Genomic DNA, 19,690 nt, shown 5'->3' on the forward strand with positions numbered 1-19,690 from the left:
CCCAAATTTTAATCTAAATGTAGAGGAATGAATTATAATACTTGTAAAATCATTAGCTAATGCATTGAATAAAGCTTACAGTTGGGAAATGAATCACCTTGTAGTATTTTAACCTCCATCAATATATGGTGATAGATAGTTCAGTTGGTATTCATTTTTTTCCTCCTGTCAACCGTTAATCTCCCGCTGACTCCATTTTTTTATGCCATCTAGAGAATTGATAGCTCCTTTTTCACCAACTATATTAACTTTTGTTCTGCCCACATAGATTTTTCTGCTTGTCTAGTGCTGCTCTCTAGTGCCCATTTATGAAATTACATGCCATAGGTTTTTTTTTTTTTTTTTTTTTTTTTTTTTTTTTTTTTTTTAAGTTTAGTCTGGGGGTTGGGGGTCGGGGTGGGGAGTGAATCAACATTTTTAGAGTGTATACAATATGATTAGGTCTGTTTGTATGAATTTTTGTCTGTCAAACAAAATTTTGCAAGCCAGAGCAAATTTCATTCTGGAGTGTTACCCAATAGAAATATTAAGCCTGATTCAGGCATTCATCTTTCAACAAAGCAGGTGTGTTTCCTGGTTGGGCTGAATAGAAGTAGTAGAAATGAGTTTAGCCTCTTATTATGTAGCTTGCCTCTTATTGTCTTTTGAGAAATATCCTTTCCTGCTCTAGATGCCAGCCTTGCTGATCACTCCTTGAGCATTCTGTCTTGTTGCCAGGCTGAGGTTAAGAATTGCTCATTGTAGGCAACAGCCAACACGATTCCTCCATTCCCTGGCAACATCCACCTTGCTTATGGATGGAAGAAGGAGGAAGTAAATGAATCTACCCTGAGACTTGAGTCTTATCAGTAAATCATAGAGCCCCAGAACTCTCTTTAAAGTCCATCTGGTAAGTGTCTGTATACTGCAGGATAGATTGACATAGTTGATCATGAGTATTTGGTGTCTAATTTGGGAATGGACATATGGATAGCTATCTTGGACATGAAAGAGATTTCAAGTTCAGCATCAACATAAAGTGACTTCCTACGATTATGAGAAAACAGAAAATATGGCTGGGGGGGGGCGGCTCTGTGCCTACTTCATGTGTAAGAAGCTGTAATAGTTATAATTCCTGCTAACACAGCCTTTTCTGGAGATGAGTATACTTGCCCCTGTTTAAAGATGGAGGAACTATGGCCTAGAGAGATTGAACATGTTCACAAAGCCACATAGTTGAAATGAAAATATTAGTTGGCCTGATAACTCGATTTGTGCTCTGTACCCTAGAGTATCCTGTGGATACTGATGAGTACTTCCATGAGGACCAGCGTTGACTGACTGACTGAATTCTAGACACTGTGGTGGACTTGGTGCGTGGCTGTTTCACTAGCACTGTGCTGCTTTGCCTGTAAAGCAGGGTCTGGGTGGGAGCAGGATGGCACCGAGGGGGAGGAGAGAGAGGGGGAAGGAGGTGAGGGGGTGCCAGATGCTGAATCCCTTTGATCTCCTTAATATCTTAGACATGGTAATTAGCCAACTGACAGTTTTTGTCAATGTCCTATTGTGTGGATGATTACATAAGGTAAACAGTCTGAGCTAGGCCTCTTCCCCATCTCAGACAAGACATAGACACTTGAGGAATACAGATCGAGTAATACAGAAACTTTATGTTTTTGCATTTTAGACAAGAGACACATGGAAACTGGAAGCACTGGCCGGACACACTGTCTCCGTCTTGTGGTGTAGGCATGTGTGGAGAGAGAAAGAGAGATGGGATGGGAAGAGCCTCTCACTGTATAGTTTTTCCCATTAAGTAGGGGGCCAGTCACCAATGATCTTTGTCAAATCTGTGTCATGGGTGAGAAAACATCTCGTAGAAAGTCTCCTAGAGTTTCCAATTCAAATTTTTCATACTTTAAAATTAAAGCACTGGAAAGGAACAGATGTAATTCTGCTCACTATTTTCTTTTCCTCTTGCACAAATGACACAATATAAGGAGAGCCCCTGGTAAGAACTTTCCAAGTTTCAGATCAGGTTAGAACTGTCTTTCAATCAAAAGTAATGCACTGACTTCATGTATCTTGGTAAGTCCACGCTGGGGTGTCTTCATCTCAGTAATCCTTCATGCAGAAGATTAAAAACTACTACTATAGCAAGAGGTTCATGCAAAATATTCTTTTCAATATACAGCCAGAAGGGAAAAATAAGATTAGATGAAACCACACACACACACACACACACACACACACACACACACACACACACACACACACGTGTCTTTCATTAAAATCATGACCTTTTGTTGGAAGCTTGCCAGCATTCTAGGTTTTACAAAGTACCATCTTGGGAAATGCAATAAGATCATAGAGAACAATTTTACCATCCTTTCTATAGTGTACCGCATATTTGTATCCATAATCTCAATTGATGACCGCAACTTGAGAACAAACAGAAACACTTACCTCTAGAGTTAGTTGGCAACAGAACCATGACTTCATTTTAGGTCTCGCATGCACCAGCTGGGCACTTGATCCCACCTCTATGCTCATCACATGTGTCCCCTCCCTCCCCCCGCATGCCGCCTGACATACCTGCTCATGAGACCATGTCCTTTCAGAGCCGTCTTTAACACAGATGTCCAGCCTCAGCTCAGTGCCCGTGGCTCCATGCTTGCTGTCCACACACAGATTTGCTGCCACATTTCTAATCTGTGGAAAGAAATAAAGGGTGACACTGGTCAAGATGTATTATACTCATAAACTGACATGTTGACTTGAAGCTCCTTTGAACAACTACTTAAAGATAATAAATACAACATAGCAAAAAAAAAAAAAACAAAAGAAGCAAGAAAGTGGAGTTCAGGGCCGTTGTATGATTAGCTCTGGACAATCTTGGTAGAGATCAGTGAATAAACTATTGTTTTGATTATTTAACTAGAGTGATACCTTGGATTCAAATTCAACTTCTGGAGAAAAAGCAGTAGGTTAGGCCCAATTAAATAATATCTTCTACATGTGAAAGAATGTGACACAATCCCACAGCAGAAATACAGCTGTTTGCAGGAGAGGACTATTTTGATAATATAAAATAGGGAGCAGTGTAGTTGTGGAGATGGGAGGGCAGGGATGGTAGGGGAAAAACAAAGGAGGAGGCAACAATGGTTGATAAGAAAGGTACTTTTTACCTTGCTCATGTAACTGTAAACCCTCCTCTGTCCAGTATCCTCACAATAAAAATCATTAAAAAAAATAGAGAGCAGTTAGAACTCTCGATCTCTCTGTACAGTAGTAGGAGACTTTTTTGTCCCCAGGTAAGTACTTAACCTGAAATTTTGTTATCTTCTTGCATCAAGTACCTTCTACCGTTATGATCCTCGTGGGAAGTGAGGCCAAATCCAGGGCAAATGATATAGGTAAAGAATATGATGGAGGTGGATTAGTCACTTAACACTGCTGGGCGTGGGCAAGGTATGGTGACCTTATGTTCCAGTTTGACTGCAACAATATTGATTTAAGCCTGTTCTCATAGTTTAGCATTTCTCATGGATGATAAATTAGATGTGACTGTAAGGGATTGTCAAAAAGTCAATACTCTTGTTGAAATACTCTGGATAAACACTACATTTCTATAGAGCACTTAGCATAGTGGGACAAACAAAGGCAATCCTTGCCAAGGATTATATTAGCATTAGGGCAGACAATGAAAAGTATTAAGAACAGAAGCAGCAACAGGAATAACAGTTGGGACAGAAAATGAGTCTTTTGTTACATATTTTTGCCTGGAAATTCCATCAGTCTACTTGTTGGTGTCATCATTGCAGCCTGTAGCAGAGTTGGATATTGGTTTTGGTTTGTCTAGTAGGTATGAAGGCTAGAAAAGCTCCATTATCTTAATCATTTTTATGCCTTTATATAGTCTTTGATTATGAAAATCTCTTTAGGTATGTTTAAGAGCGGAAACAGAGTAGGATGAACCCAACTGATAGTTTTCAGGAAGTTTCTTTTCCTGTTGAGTAGGTAGGTAGGGAGTCTCTCAACAAAGCAGAATGCTTCAACTGGGCTTATTGGAACAGGGCAGTGAAGCAGATAGATCTGTTGTGAAAAATACTGGGTATCACAAAGGGAATAATGAATTCTGGGTTGGGAATGGTTTGGTGGAGGGAACTATTTCATATTTCATTTACTGTAGGAGTAGAGGTTATTATTATTATCCAGGGGTGAGGGGTGGGGGAAGTCAATGTGGTGGGAACCAGTTTCCTTATTCAGGAAATTTGCCAAAAGATTAGGTTCATAGTCCTCTTTGGGACCTCTAGTTTCAGGGTCTTTTCTCTGATGTTAGGGGAATGTGAAGTAATGCAGAATTCAGAGATTTCTAAGGAACCCTATGGATATTTTAGCAAAAACAAACTGACCAACCAGTCACCCATTCAACCAACCAACGAACCAACCAACCAATCAAGCTGTAAGTAGATATGAGCCTGCCATATTTATTTTCCTTGCAAGCTTATTGCATTGTTCCTCTTATTATCACGGATGATCCAAAAAGATAGGGAAATGAAGTTGGCGGATCATTAAAATGCACATGACTTACCGTCACTTAAAAAAAACACCTAAAAACAAAACAAAACAACAACAACAAAAAACCCCTGTCTCTCCATCTTTCCTAAAGTAAGTACCAGGGAGGCATTTTTCTTTGGGATTTTAGGATCCAAACTTACTATTCTCTGTGGGGCTAAGGAGGAGCTCAGTAGTTGAGCATTTATTTAGCATGTTGGAGATTCAATTCCACCACTGTGGGGGGGAAAAAAAACTTCTGTAAAATCAATTTCTTGTTTCGCTAGTGAAATAGAAACACCTAGGAGGGCGAAGTTAGATTTTGGAATCTCTCTCTCTCTCTCTCTCTCTCTCTCTCTCTCTCTGGCAGGGAAGGGACCTCGTATGGGAGAGCAGGGTTGTACTTTGTACCTCATGCTGTTCTCAAGCTCTTAATTCTCCTACCTCAAACTCTAGGGATTAAAAGTCTGCTCCACAGTGCCTGGCAGACTACTGCTATCTTGAGCCTGGCACACTCTGTAAAGCTCCTCTTTCATCTCCTTATCTGAGTCCACTGTGTGGGTTTCTTTAAAAAAATAAAAAAAAGCTGTCTGTAAGCAGAAAACTGCCTGACAGAACACTAGGCAGGCGTCTCTTTTCATTCCTGGGCCTTTAAACTCACAGCTACCTTTCCTTAGAGATCAGTTATCAATTTTATATACTGAAGTCCTCTTCAGGATACTGTCATTTCCATCACTCGAGTCTAGGACCTCTGAACCCCACATGGGGATGGGGTGAGGGAAAGAGGAAGCAGCTGCTGGTGGGTTCCTGGCTGTTTGGCCACAGAGGGTGACTTTGGTCCTAGGGACGGCTGGCTGGTATGCAAGCTCAGCCACTAGAGGGACCCTGCTCTTGGAAGAAAAGAGATGGACAAGCAAACAACAGGAGATGGCAACTCTGCCAGCCCTGCCCCTGAACACACACACATCAGGTCTGCTGCCGAGCCTCATTTAGTTTTCAAATGTGATGAGCTAGAAAGGTCTCTGGCAGGGATGGCAGATACTACTTTCCAAACTCTTGAATTTTCTAAATTCTCCCTCAAATGGCATCTGTGTAGACAATGGGATAAACTACTTTGGAAATCAAATTTCAAGTTTCAAAGCCATAATTGTCTACATCTGTGTAAATTCCAGCACAAAGAGTTGTGCCCGAGAGGGAAAGCTGGCAGTCTAGCACAGGATGAGATGGGCAGCTGGATACATGACTCACATCGGCCATTTTCCTTTGCTTCTCTCCCTGACATCTCTCCAGCTCCTGTTTGGAGCCTCTCCAAAGCAAGTTGTTGCTCAGAAGTACAACTCTATACCAATTAGTAGGTGAATAAATTCCAACACAACTGATCTGACCACTTGCTTCTTCATGTGACCAAAGTTTTAAAAAAATGAAGAAACAGTATGTACAAATGTTTTATGTTTTTTTTTTTCCAACATAGGTCTGTACTTTAGCTAACAAGAAAGCAATTCACACACGGATACATGCGTGCCTCCAACCTAGGGCATGGAAGATGGAATAAATCTATGACAGAAGGGAGAATTTTCAAGCATTTACCATTTTATTATCCAGTTTCAGAGATTTGAATTATTAACACTGTGTCAAGGACTCCTGCGGGAGGCTGAACGGATTAGAAAGTGAGGTGGGGCTTGAAGAGGAGATGGGAAGAAAGGAGTAAAGAAGGAAAAAAGGGACTCAATATGTATGACAGGATTATGGAGATAAACTCCTTGTAGACAAGGATTAGAAGAGGTCTTGCAGAGAGTAAAGGCTTTCTTTAGGTATGTAAGTGGAGGCAGGCTCAAGTTCAGCAGGTTGTATTTCTCTTACTCAGGAAGCTTTTAGAAAAGAGGTGAGATAGGAGAATCATGCAAATTGAAAGGCGATCAGCAAATGGAGGATAGGTAAAACATTTCTTTTTGGTATGTGTTATGTGTGTGTATGTGCGGGGTGTGTGTGTGTGTGTGTGTGTGTGTGTGTGTGTGTGTGTGTGTGTGTGTGTGTGTGTGTGTGTGTAACTCAGCTGGCTTTAAGTGATAACCTGGCTCAACAAAATGAGAGCCATAGTTTGTTAATTCGTTTAGGTAGATGTCAGGTCTTTTAAGTGGAGTAGTGGTTTTATTATTCATTCAATAAATATTTGTTAAGTACGAACACTGTATTTGATACAGGGGACAAGAGAATAAGAGGACCAGTCTCTCTATGTAGCTTAAGGTCTAGTCAGCACATTAGAAAAGTGCCTTGTATTTTCCAATGTTTCTGTCTGTGAATTTAAGATATGGCAAACAGGGATCAAGATGCTCTTCTTCATGGTGTGTGGGTGATTTTAGGAGTCAAATTTAGATGCAGAGTTAAAATGACAGCAGCCACTAGGGTAGGGTGGAGAGAGAATTGAGTGGAGACATGGCAGGCTGGGTTCTGTGGAGGAGATATTCACTTAGAGTGCCTTAGATACAGGCACTTCTCAATGCTCTGTTTATCCATTTATGAAAAGTTCACCTTCAAGGCCAAGGAAAGGCATTTTTTGGAGAATGGATGGAAATTCAAAGACTCAGAAAAAAAATGGTTTATGCTTTTCAGAAGCCTTCAATGTCAGTGGCCAATCATTACTCTGAGGACATCTTCTTAGGGTACAGCAGTGAATCAAAGATTGGAGGGGAAATCATCCATTCTGAGCAAGATGGTGTTGAACACTAGGTAGAAATGAAGACATGGGAAGCGGCTGTGGAGGATGAGTAGAATTACCAGGGTTATTCTAGTCTCTTGATTACATTCCACACCTAAATAATCTATATAATTATGGAAGTATGTGATTTCACTCAAGAGAAGACATTGAAACATGACGAGAAGACTGAAGGAACTCTAGGAAATGCCTCCTTTTAGAAGTGTGCAAAGAACAAGAAAGGGAAAGCAAAAGGAGGATCAGAAATCAGGCAATGGATTTCCAGGAGTTAGGAGAGGGGTTAATACGATCAAATTCCATACAGTAGGAGGGGAAGAGGCATTCGGCTCTGACAGGCAGGAAGTCAGCAGCGACCTTTTGAAGAAGTTTCTGAGGTGGCTGTGAATGAAGAAAGAAGACAGATTGCCAAGTGGACCGAGGAAACAGGATGCAACAAGAATCACCCCGAAAAGCGGCTCTTTCCAGAAGCTTAACAGTGATCAGCAAGTGATATAAAAAAGAAAAGCAGAATTGAAATGAAATCAGTTGCTGGACAGGGAGACTTGAAGATAGAATTTCAGCTCAGTCCTGATATAATTCATGTCAGATTCAGTTAAAAAGTTAAGAGGTGTGGGAAGCAATTAAGAACAACATGGGAAGCACTACACCTATTCTTTTCATAGGACTTTCCACTCTTGAAGGTTTTTGCCTGGTGCCCATCACACCATTTTCTCTTGAACAGACCCGTTTCATCTCCAATTGCCCCATGCTTATGGCATCTAGTGACCGCTGGCAGAGAGCAGCTAGTGCCTTTCATTGAAATTATGCCCACAGAGATTTTTCTTGTGCACATTTTCCTTTCCTGAATTCACCATCAATGTAATTGCTTTGGCATGTCCCTCTTGCCTTGGGATTGACTGCAACTACTCATTTCAGAGGACTGGTGTGCATTATGCAAGAGAAAGATGAGCCCACAACACAGATATTACCAGGGGGCCTTCGATTTATAGAGTGTTCTGCTCCAAACTGTCTTTTTCTAAAGCTATCCTCTGCCACTTAAAGTTAAGTATTGTGAGTATTGTTTGAAAAACATGTCTAGCATCAACATAGGAACTTTCAAGTGAAGGGTCATTTGCCAAAACAATTTGATTTTCACGAACAGACACAGTGGAAAATTCCTATAAATAAGCAACTCCTTTCTGACCAGAGGAAATGAAGCTCGACAGTCTTTCTAACCTACTTGAGACAGAAGTGGATGCTTTCACTATCTGCACCAACATCACCCTACTGTGCATTCATTCCTTCAGGTCTGTCCTTGAAGTTTTGAGAAAGTCAGGGGTTTGTGCAAGATTACGTAGCGAGAAGATGGTAAGCAGAGCTTGTGTCTATGTCTCTGATTCCTAGGCCTGTGCATTTTATGCTGCATGATGGTAATGGTTACACTCAAATCACCAGAAAAGTGTGATCTGGGGTGTAAGGCTGTGGCTAATGCCTTACTGAATTCAAAAGAATAGGTGACCATTAAAGACAATTATGTGTCCTTGGATTTTATACAGAAGTGACCTTGTCAAAAGATGAATTAGAGTATGATCTGAGCAGAGACACCGAAGCAGGGTCAGAAATAAACTTACACAAACACCCAGGGGAATTCCAGGGACAGAAAATGATCGTCCAGCCATTGAGATACAAGATTGATGGGGAACACCTGTGGCTTGAATCCAGGGATCGTTATGGTGATGAGAGAAAGCATAATGGATGAACAGGAGAGAAAGATCATTTTGTAAACATTGCATGAGAGCCTAGAGGGTTTTCTTTTTAATGGTACTGGAGTTTTGAATTGTGCTTGTTAGACAGATGCTCTACCTCTTGAGCCACATCTACAACTCTTTTGGCTTTAGCTATTTTTACTATAGTGTCTCTTGCTTTTTGTCTGGGCTGGTCTTGGACTGTCATCCTCCTGTCTAGCTGGGATTACAGATCATCACACTTGGTGAAGACTCTAGAGAGTGTTCAGCTTGGATTAAAAAAATTTTTTTTTCTGAAAGAAAAACTTAGAAAATGGTAGAATAGTGCTGACCCTTCCTGATCTATACAACTCACAGGGAAATCTCTCTTTTATTGTTCAGTGGCCAGGGTCCACTTGGTTCTGCTTGAGGGGACATTTCCTCCTGCCTTTCCCATTGGCATTGAAGATGAGACACTTTTGCTTGTTTGGACTTACCCTGTGTAAAGGAGAGAATATGGAACCATTTGTATCAGAGTTCTCAGATATGGAATTCTGTTTTCAGCTTGATTTCTCTTTCACTAAGGTGTGATATTATAGTGCCATCAAATCGAAGAAGGCAATAACTTATGGTATGGGAAATTTATTATTATGAGGGCTTTGGTGAGAGAGAGGCATGGTGCAGTGAGGAGTAATTGAGAGCTGGCTTGGATGAAGAAGAGCTTTTGAGGGCTTGGGCGACAATATCTTTTTGTATGTGGGTATGAATTATACATACCTGTGCTATGACACCAAAATGTATTGCCTGTGGGGAACGCATTGAACAAAGCTGTAAGCAGAACTTTAGGAGAGGTACAGGTTTACATGCGTCCTTCTTTTCCTTCCTGCAAGTAATAAAACTCAAATAGGTCCTTTATGGTGGAAAGGGAAGAGAAAAAAAAATGAGATGCGATGAAAATAAGGTTGCACTGGAAGGTCAATAAGAATTTTGTGGAAGATTCTAGAAACAAATCACCAATAGCATAACTGAAAGTGCAGACAGTCGTTTGGGTCAGGAGTTCGTATGAATTTTTGAGTATTCTGAGGAGAGAAGCCACCATTCACACTAACTCTATGGCAAGGAGTTTAAACTGGGGAATGTTGCTTTGAAGATTCGTGGAAGCCGCAGTAGAAGTTGACTTACGCATTGTATTGTGACCCCTTCAAGTCCCAAATTGCGGGGGTGGGTAACCCCCATCATGGCTGACAAGTCAAAATGATTGGTTATTATCTTCCTACACTGCCCCTCTAAATGACACGGAGGCCTCACCGCACAGTAAAAATTGTGCTGGATAAGTACTTGAGTTTAACAAATATCCGATCACTTAATATGCCTGTCATTTTCTCCCAGAGTGCTATTTTGTGAGTTTCAGTATTTCTTCCAGTGGTTAGACTTATGGTTGCTTTTCCAGAGCATCTTAGACTTGCTCTAGTTCTAATACAGTCATGACAAACTTCCAATATTTTCCTTAAAGCCAAGGGCCATAAGCCCTTTGAAGACAGCACCATTTTTTAGTATAGAAAATCCTCTCACACAACATGGTGTCTAGAAAATGCTTCTTCCTTTGAATTTAGGTCAGTTGGTTGAAATGTGGGCAGGTTAAAAAAATCTTGTCTAAAATACAGTTACAAAGCTCTTGAGTACATTTTGAACACTGTTAATTAATGGAAACCTGAAATCAAAAATCATAAGCTGATTCAGAGAAGAATGAGACCCTTTGATCCTGCGTTGAGAGGCAGAAAAATCTTTGAGACACCTGTTAATCTGTGGGCCTTTCAAATTCTTTTGACAAGTGGATTCTCTTTAATTATTCTCTTCGTCTAAAGAAAGCTAGTGAGTGGTACTCATTTTCATCTAACATAATTCAAAGGTGGTGTCTTCTGTTGTAAATTTAATCATGGCTAAGTAGAGTTTGCATTCTGAAAGAGGTGACTTGGGTCTTTAAAAAAATGAAGTAGAAATATTAAATTGCATTGGCACACAAAACTATCTTAATGTTTGTGAAATATTTCATGATTTAGGTACTTACCTGCAATATTTCTCAGCAGGCTTTACTTTATCAAACCATATAATTTCCATTTTATACAAGAAACTAAAGAGTGGTTAAAAAAGATATTTTTGACTCTGCTTCTTACCTCCTGCTGTAAAAAATCAGACATGTTGGGGAAATAGAAACAGCTGAATTTTGAAGGGGTAGCCCTAAAATTCTGAGTCACATTGACCAGAATTCCATCATTATTTTCTGCAGCAAGGGAAATTCATGTCACATTGATAGGGAAAAGTGGGATGATAGCTCCTATAAAAAGTAAACACATAATTTCCAAACCAATGATGTTAAAAATTCCACCCCAGGGTATCATTTTTTTTGCAATGGTTATAGTAATAATGTTACAATGCTCCAAGGTTTTGGTCAGTATTCTAAAAGACAATATAACATCTATTTCTAATCTAGGCATTTTACTTCATATCCCCAAATCAGCTTTTTTTTCCAATGTGATTAATCATGATTCAATGGGTGGATAATTCTCGGAATGTGGGCTTGGGTTGGTTAAATTGTAATATAAATGAGAGGTGGCAAAAGATAAGACTTAACCATTTCCAGGACAGATGATTTTTTTTTTTCTGAAAAAGACGGATGGCACAACAAAACAGAATAGTTTCAAGAGAGTCAGCAGTAGATTTGTTCCAGTCACAGGAGCATTGGTGCAAGTATAATTTAATAAACAGCCAGGCCAGGCCAGCCAAGTGAAAGATAGGTCTAATTGTGGCTTCTTGTGGGTTTGGGAGATTGAGGTCTGGGTTGTGTTTGTGGCAGGGGCTTATGATATTATGTCAAACCAGTGAAACTTTCTTGAGAAACTTGCTCATCTGTGCAATTCTAGCACCTGGCATGGATTTTGGAACAGAGTGTGTATTAGTCTGCTAGGGCTGTTATAGCTGTTGTAACAAAATACTACAGATTAGGCATTTTAAGCAATGGAACTATATCTCACTTCTATAGGCTGAAGTTGAAGATTAAAAATAGTAAGTTTTATTCTTCTAAAACCTTGTTGGCTTAGAGGATACATCGCTCTCTCTCTCTCCCTCTCTCTTCTTTCCTCTTTCTTTCATTTTTAAAAATAAGAGCACACCTATCCTATTGGAGTAGCACCTAACTCTTATGATTTATCAACTTTGTAAATCTTAGTTTCCTAAAAATCCTGTCGTTGAATGGAGTCAGTTGGGGGTTAAGATTTCAACAGATGAATTTGGGGAGGACATTTTTCCATTGCGGTGGGGAACAGTATTATGGTTCTCCTAAAGTTAATGCAGCAGCTCCATGTCTGGGTTAGTAACAAAAGAACTGAGAGCAGGGGCTCAAACAGGTATTTGCATGGCGATGTACACAGCAGCGTTGCTCGCCACAGTCAAATCGTGGAAGTGAAGTAAGGAGGCTGGGTCTATGCTTCCCCTAGATAATTAGCTCTTGATTTCCCCTGATTGTTTCCCTAGATGGTTTGTTTTTTTCTATTAGGTTTAAGTGTCTTCATCTGGTTTGCTTTGCTCATGTATAACACTTACGTTGGGTTTGATTCCACACACCTTGTGTGGTTTTGGCCTATATAAGCTTTGTGCTAGCTGCTTTTGAGCTGTTGGTCTTTGAGAGACCAGCAGTCCTCCAGCTCTCCAATAAAGACTAAAATTTGGCCTCTTGAGTGGTGGCTTTTCTGTTTCTCACTGACTGGATTAACCGTACAACAGAAGCAGTGTAATTTACAGATACATAAATAAACAAAAGATGGTGCATAAATATGATAGAATACTATCCAGCCTTATAAAAGAGACCTTAAAGGTCTCATGCTAATTGAAACAGACAATTTTTTTTTGCCAGTCCTGGGGCTTGAACTCAGGGCCTGGGTGCTGTCCCTGAGCTGCTTTTTTTTTTTTTTTTTTTTTTTTTTTTTTTTTTTTTTTTAAGGTTAGCGCTCTACTACTTGAGCCACAGCAACACTTCTGGCCATTTCTGTGTATGAACCCAGAGCTTCATTCATGCTAGGCAAGCACTCGACTACTAAGCCACATTCCCAGCCCTGAAATAGACAACTTTTAAAGGAAACAGACTTATGTTTCCATTTATACGAGGTGCCTAGAATAGTCAAATTGATAGAAACAAGAAAGAAGTTGTCAGGAAATAGGGAAAGAGGAATGGAATAGTGTTCTCTCCTCTCTCTTAACCATGAGTTAAGACCTTCAAGCTAATGGTATTTGATGGTAGGATTTTTAGGAGGTAATTAAAGCAAGATGACGTCATCCAATAAGACCGGTGGTTTTATAAAGAAAGCCAAGTAGAGAAGGCTTCCCTTTTGCTCCAATATACCAGTGGCTGTGTGAGCACGTAGAAAGAAGGAAGCCAGGAAGAGTCTTCAGCAGGATCCAACTGTGTGGGCATTCAGGCATCAGACCTTGAGCCTCTGAACTGTGAGAAAATGAACATCTATTGTTGGATAAGCCTATAAAAATCTGAGCTGATTAATAAAGGTGGTTACAGAATTTGAATTTGATTAGAAGGCTCTGGAGGTAGATGATAAGAAAGAAAGTTCTGGAAGTAGATGTCATTGATGGTTGCCCAGCAATATAAATTTGCTTAATATCATTGGCATGCTAGTAAAAGGACAACTTTTATGTTCTGGGTAATAAAGCACAATGCAAAAAATAAGATACAATTCTTATTTAGTGGTGACTGGGAAAGGGGCTTTTGCCAAGATACCAAGATGCCATGATACTATCATGACTGTATTGTGTGTCTGGAAAGAGGAGAAACAGTTCATTAAAAGGTAAGAACAAGATCATTTTGCTGTGGGGTGAAAATCAGGAGACTCATGTCTCTAAGTAAGTATAGGCTTCTTAGTGTATTTAAAACTAATGCTAGCTTACACCAATAACATTTCACTCCTTTCTTCAAAAGACGAAATGTTATAAAGATATATAGTAGTATCTGCTTTTCCATAAAGGTGCATTATTTCCTTAGAAGAGAGACCTGTTTAGAAGTACCCCAAGGACTTGTGATAAATAGAGAACACTAAGGCCAACTCTAGCTGGAAAGCCTTTCTACCTTCTTTATTGGTGATCAAGTCTCATTCAATCCATACTATTTTAGATTAACCAATTAACTCACCAAGATTCTTCCCTACCAGAGAAGAATTGAGTTGTATAATGCAAGTAGTCAGGGCAAAGCTTTCTACCTTTATCACCAGGTTCTGAATGCCAGAGGCATGTTTGAATGAGCTGTAAAACCAGTGTACTTTTAATTTCTGTAAACCTTTTTTATAATTCAGGTGGGTACAGATAGGTAGAGGGAGAGGAGAGAGGAAGAGGAAAGAGTATTTGAAAAGCAGTGGCTATATGTTTTTGGGTAGATTAAAAACTTGACCAGTTCACCTCTCATTTGCTCATCCAGAATGGCATAGGTGTGTATGACACAATCAAAATCGTGTCTTTTTCCATATTCTGTTTGTTTTATTTAGCTTGCTAGTTCTATTTAACATGTTTTCTGGAAAATTTGTTTGTGTATGTCTGTATGTATGTGTGTGAATACTAAAACTGGATGCTGTTCTTCAACTTTTTTGCTCAAGGCTGGTACTCTATCACTTGAGCTACATCTCCACTTCTGGCTTTTTGGTAGTTAATTGGAGATAAGAATCTGAGACTTTCTTGCCTGGGCTGGCTTTGAATTGTGATCTAAGCTTCCTGGAGTAGCTAGGATTACAGCTGTGAGCCACTGATGCTTGGCTAAAAATTGGACCTTTTTTTTTTTTTTTTTTTTTTTTTTTTTTTGCTGGTTATAGGGCTTGCACTCTGGGCCTGGGCGCTGTCCCTGCGCTCTTCAGCTCAAGGCAAGTGCTCTACCACTTCAGCCACAGCACCACTTCTGATTTTCTAGTGGTTTATTGGAGATAAGAGTCTCACATACTTTCCTGCCTGGGCTGGCTTTGAACCTCAATCCTCAGATCTCAGCCTTCTGAGCAGCTAGGATTACAGGCATGAGCCACTGGTGCCCGGCTAAAATTGGACCTTTTAAGAAAGGGAAACATAGTTTTCTTCAGGAGAAAATATTCACTCACTTTTACTTTTATATGGGAGAATCAATGTAATTTCTCTTTCAGATAGAAATCCTTTATGTTTTCATTGCCAATGATGCACATACATGAATGTCTTGATACTTCTTCATTCTTTGAGAAGTCTAGGAGCTCATAAAAAACATACAACAACAATGCCCTAGGCACTGTTAGTCATTAATTTTTATATACAAATGATTGTGTGTACTGCATCACTATAACATGTACTATCACTGCTACACTGATAGCTGTTGAGTACTTGTTATGCACCAGACATGTGAACATGAAAGTTGTGTAGGAATGATTTCAGCCAGTCCTCAACATTTCTACAATATAGGGACTATTCTTATTTTACTACCATAAGAAAAGAAAGATGAAAATGACTTGCCTGATTCTAACATTCCTGGGAATTGTCAGAACTGGAACATGAGCAAACAGACATGCCTGGGGTTTCCATAGAACTGAGAGGTGCACTAGACAGCAACAAGTGGAGAATGATGAGAACTTATAAGGCATCTTTGCATTTTCCCATTCCACTGCACAGTGTGCATGATAGGTGGCAAAGTGAGTTCGATTCATGTTTGCAGAATAAAAGAATGTGGTAGCTAATGGAAATTTAGTACTTACAGCCAATGTCTATTAGACTCTTAGCCAAGCTTCTGCAAACAGCTTGTGGTTTCGATGTTGATGTCTGTGGTTTCTTGGCTCAGAAAAAGTTTTGGTAAAAGTAATCTTTCTAGTTCTTGAATGTTTATATGTTTTGGGATGGTCTCTATGCCTGAATGATAGTTTGGCTGGCTATGAAATCTTTGACTCTTGTTTTACTTTCTTGACAATTTTTGCAAAGCTGTTTCATGGGCTTCTGGCAACACATGTTCCAGTCCAAAAATCTGCTTTTTTATTTTTTTACTTTGATTTTTAAAAAAAATTCATTTTAGAAATAAAAGGCTTTTCATTAAAAAGCATTGAATTTCCTACATAGGGTCCCTATAATATGCACACAAATTCAAACTTTTTTTTTTTGCTTGCCTATATGTGTTTTTAAGACAGGATCTTATTATGTAGCCCAGGCTGTCTTCAAACTTTCTCTCCTCTTACTTCAGCTTCTTGAGATTATAGATGTGTGCCACTATGCCTGGATTCAGGGCCATAAGTACACTTTTAAGTTCATTTGTTTTGTAACATAAGCCAGGAAAGCATATGCTTCTGTGCAGAAATTTATACCAAACTCAAGTACATACATTTTAAAGAAGAACAACATAAAGGGAAAAGATAGAAGTTTTGATCAGCATGGTCTGTATACCACATAGGAGAAAAAACAGGTACATTGTCTCCCAAGTGCTTCTGATCCCTTTATGATTTGGGTGATGTTGCGGCCAGTGGGCCACTAAGGTGACCAGTTTGCTTATTTGGGAATCTGGTATGAAAGTATTCTATTCTTAAGGCACTTTAAATTCATCTTTATAGCTTTGTCTGAACTGTTGAAAACTCAGAAAAACCACACAGTAAAATTTGAAAGCAGAATGCCCTTCTTTATATGTTCATACATTTGTCTTTCCTTTCAGGTCCGAGACTGGGACTCAAACTTAGTACCTGATGCTTTTGCTGAGTGGCTAGCACTCTAACAATAGAGCCATGCCTCTAATCCCTTACATTTTTTTTCTTAACCTCTTTGTTGAGCTCCAAAGAGAGGAACTACCATAGCAGCCCAACATTGCCTGTCTCTGATAAAATAAGTGATAGATCAAGTCAAGACTAATACACTCAGAATAGTACATCAACTCCAAATAAGTGCTTAAAGATCTGTTTTGATTATATATATTATATAATAAATAAATATTATATTTATACAATATATAAATATACATATTATATAACATATATACCACATAAAACATATATATAACATATAGCATATATAGAATATATATACTATATATAGTAGTATATATATATATATATATATACTATATTTATTATATATAGAATATATGTGGCTTTTCCAATTGCAAGACAAGGTGTCTGGGGTATCAGAGAAGCTGGCAAAGGTTCCCCTAAGAGAGCACCAATGAGCTCAGCTTATTGTGCAGAAAAGCACTGGCTTTTACCCCTGTAATGCACATCAAAGGGGCTCACAGAAGCTATTTGAAAGAGGCACCAATCATGTCTTGAGATGGAGTTTTAGATCCCACACCTCTTAGCATTGACCTTTCCTCAGCGTAAGCTGATATGGAGAAATCTGAAAAGCCCAGCACACCCTGAGAACATTAGCAGAGAGAAGAAGTGAGCAGGTTGAAAGAAGAGCATCCATCTGAAGAGGAGGAGGAGAGAAGGACTGACGTAGGGTGGCAGTCTTTGTGAACATTGCACAATTCAGAGTGACATTCTTCTTGAGGAAAGGAATTTAAATAAGTAGCAAGAGCAGTTCTGTATTGAGATGAATTTGGAAAATAAAGATTAAAAAAAGTTTTGCACAATCACAAGATGACAAGTGGAAGTGTCGTGATTGGCACAATGAGGACAGTAAGTAGACACGTTTTAAAAATGAATTTATGGCACTGTTTAGAAAAGACACCTTTGTCTCTTTTATATCTTTTATTCCTCTTACACATAATATTTAGAATTCCACAGAACTCTTCTTTTTAGACTATAAAGGAGTACGATAAATGAATTTAGCAAATTCATGAATTCTAAAGAAGAGCAGGGTTCAGAAGTACAAAAAAATAGGAAATTCAGTTTCTTTCATTTAGCATCTTGACACAGAAAGAGGCAAGCCATGTGTGAGTGGTTTAAGAATAGTTTCCCACTTCGAAACTCTTCTTACCCTATCCAAAAGCATCCTGGAGAAGTGCATTACTCCCACCTGCATGGTGTTAAGAGATGTCATATTTATTCCATGGCTCAAAATCCCATTTAGTCTTGGGCGCCATTGCTACCCCAACTCCACTCTTGTGTCCTAGAGAATAGAATGACTACTGGAGATGATTTCTCTATCAGATGTGATGTTCATTTCTTCTCCATTCTAAGGAGGAAGCTAGTAAGGGGAGCTGGGATTCACTAGACCAAACACGTGTTCATTTTGGAGCCCCTAAAGGAAGTGATAGAAGGGGCAATTTTAGGGGTTGGAAGGCTCTTAGTAGTTGGAGGAATGAGCACAAATGTTCTGAGGTGGAATGGAATCCACCCATGTTGAGGAATGGCAAAGAATGGCACGATTAGAGAAGAGTAAACCAGGACTACCTAAGAGATGAGGCTGGAGGGAGCGCTAGTGCTTAGAACACTTAGCATCTGATTTTCACCTGCAGAGAGGTGGTATCCTTTGAAAGCTCTAGAAGGGAGGCATCGTGGCATGAGCTGCTGTGTGAAGGGGACTGTTTGGAGAATAAACTTAATGTAGGATAGGAGACTAGATCTGGGAGATGGGTCAGGGGATGAGTACAGTAATTGGCAGGATTGTCATGGAGATGCATAGCAGCTGAGGGGCTGGTTATGGTCTGTAACAGCTCCTCTATAAGCTTGCTGCCAATGATCAGAGCCAACAATTGCCTAAGCACTTCATTGTTTGCCTAGAATCAGGCTGGCACAGAGTAGTAGGTGGAAACTGATTCCAAGTACGACTGTGTAAAATGGTGAGAGGCCTACTCCTTGGCACAGGGCCTCCCATATAGGATTCTTGTGTTTGTCTCGCTGGAGCATTCTGATTCCTTTCCATAATGGCTAGCAAAGAACCAGCGTTAGCACTCCTTTCCTAGCGTCTGTCTGGACAGCAACTCACCTGCAGCACTTATCTGGGAAGTTTGCATATCCTAACAGCTACTGTAAAGTTTATAGGAAATTAAAAAGCCCCCTCAGATACTGAAGGGAAATAGGAAAACACTGAGATCTGAATAGTTCTGAATCTGTAGTTCAGTGAGTAGTGTTATACCAATAATAATCACTTAACTTGATAAGTATTCCAGTCCAGGTGGGAAACATAAAATATTAACAATAAAAGAAGCTAAATGGCAGCTGGATATTACCTGTGCAATGTTTCTACAAACTTAAAAATTAAAATGACTAGAAAACAAAGGTCTATTTGGGGGAAGCTTCTGAAAGGGAAAACATTTGAACGATTTCAGAGTTTATGTCGACCCATTCTATACGTAGAGTAATTCTTGATCCACTATAAGGAAATAGGGGTATGGGAATAATAGAGTGCTTGAGGTGATAGAGGATTTGCCTACTGATTACAGGGTCCTGAATTCTATCCCAGTACCACATGAAAAGAAATACAAAAGAAATAAGTAGTTATTAGTTATATGCAAGTAGCAAATAGTCTCTATTTCCTTATTTGAGTTAAGACAAAGCTGAATTTCAAATTTAAATTCTTCATTTGCCTCTTGAGTTAAATGTATACACTTTACTTTCTTCTCAGATCTACTCTGCCTGAGGAATACTTTTCAAAACCATTCAAGAGTGAAAAGCCCTGTGGCTGGTTGATTTCTTTCCTTTTCTTCCTTCTTCCAATATTGTATATTTTCATTCTTGCTAGACAGCTCCATTTTCACTGAACTAATGTAACAGAATGCAACTGACCCCCAAACTATATATATCCTCATATTCTC

General features: G+C 39.4%; 1 protein-coding gene across 1 annotated transcript in view; it reads right to left on the reverse strand.

Annotated features, from left to right (window-relative positions):
• The window catches only part of Galntl6 (polypeptide N-acetylgalactosaminyltransferase like 6), an 847,322-nt gene that overhangs the window by 27,039 nt on the left and 800,593 nt on the right, over window positions 1-19,690 (reverse strand). Inside the window, exon 11 of the mRNA XM_070016476.1 lies at window positions 2,575-2,691. Within this exon, the coding sequence (XP_069872577.1) occupies window positions 2,575-2,691 (117 nt within the window). The remainder of the gene's footprint in view (window positions 1-2,574; window positions 2,692-19,690) is intronic.

The sequence above is a fragment of the Dipodomys merriami genome, unplaced genomic scaffold (assembly GCF_024711535.1).
Source record: "Dipodomys merriami isolate MVZ:Mamm:240054 unplaced genomic scaffold, mDipMer1.0.p SCAF_12, whole genome shotgun sequence".
In the NCBI taxonomy this organism is placed as follows: Eukaryota; Metazoa; Chordata; class Mammalia; order Rodentia; family Heteromyidae; genus Dipodomys; species Dipodomys merriami.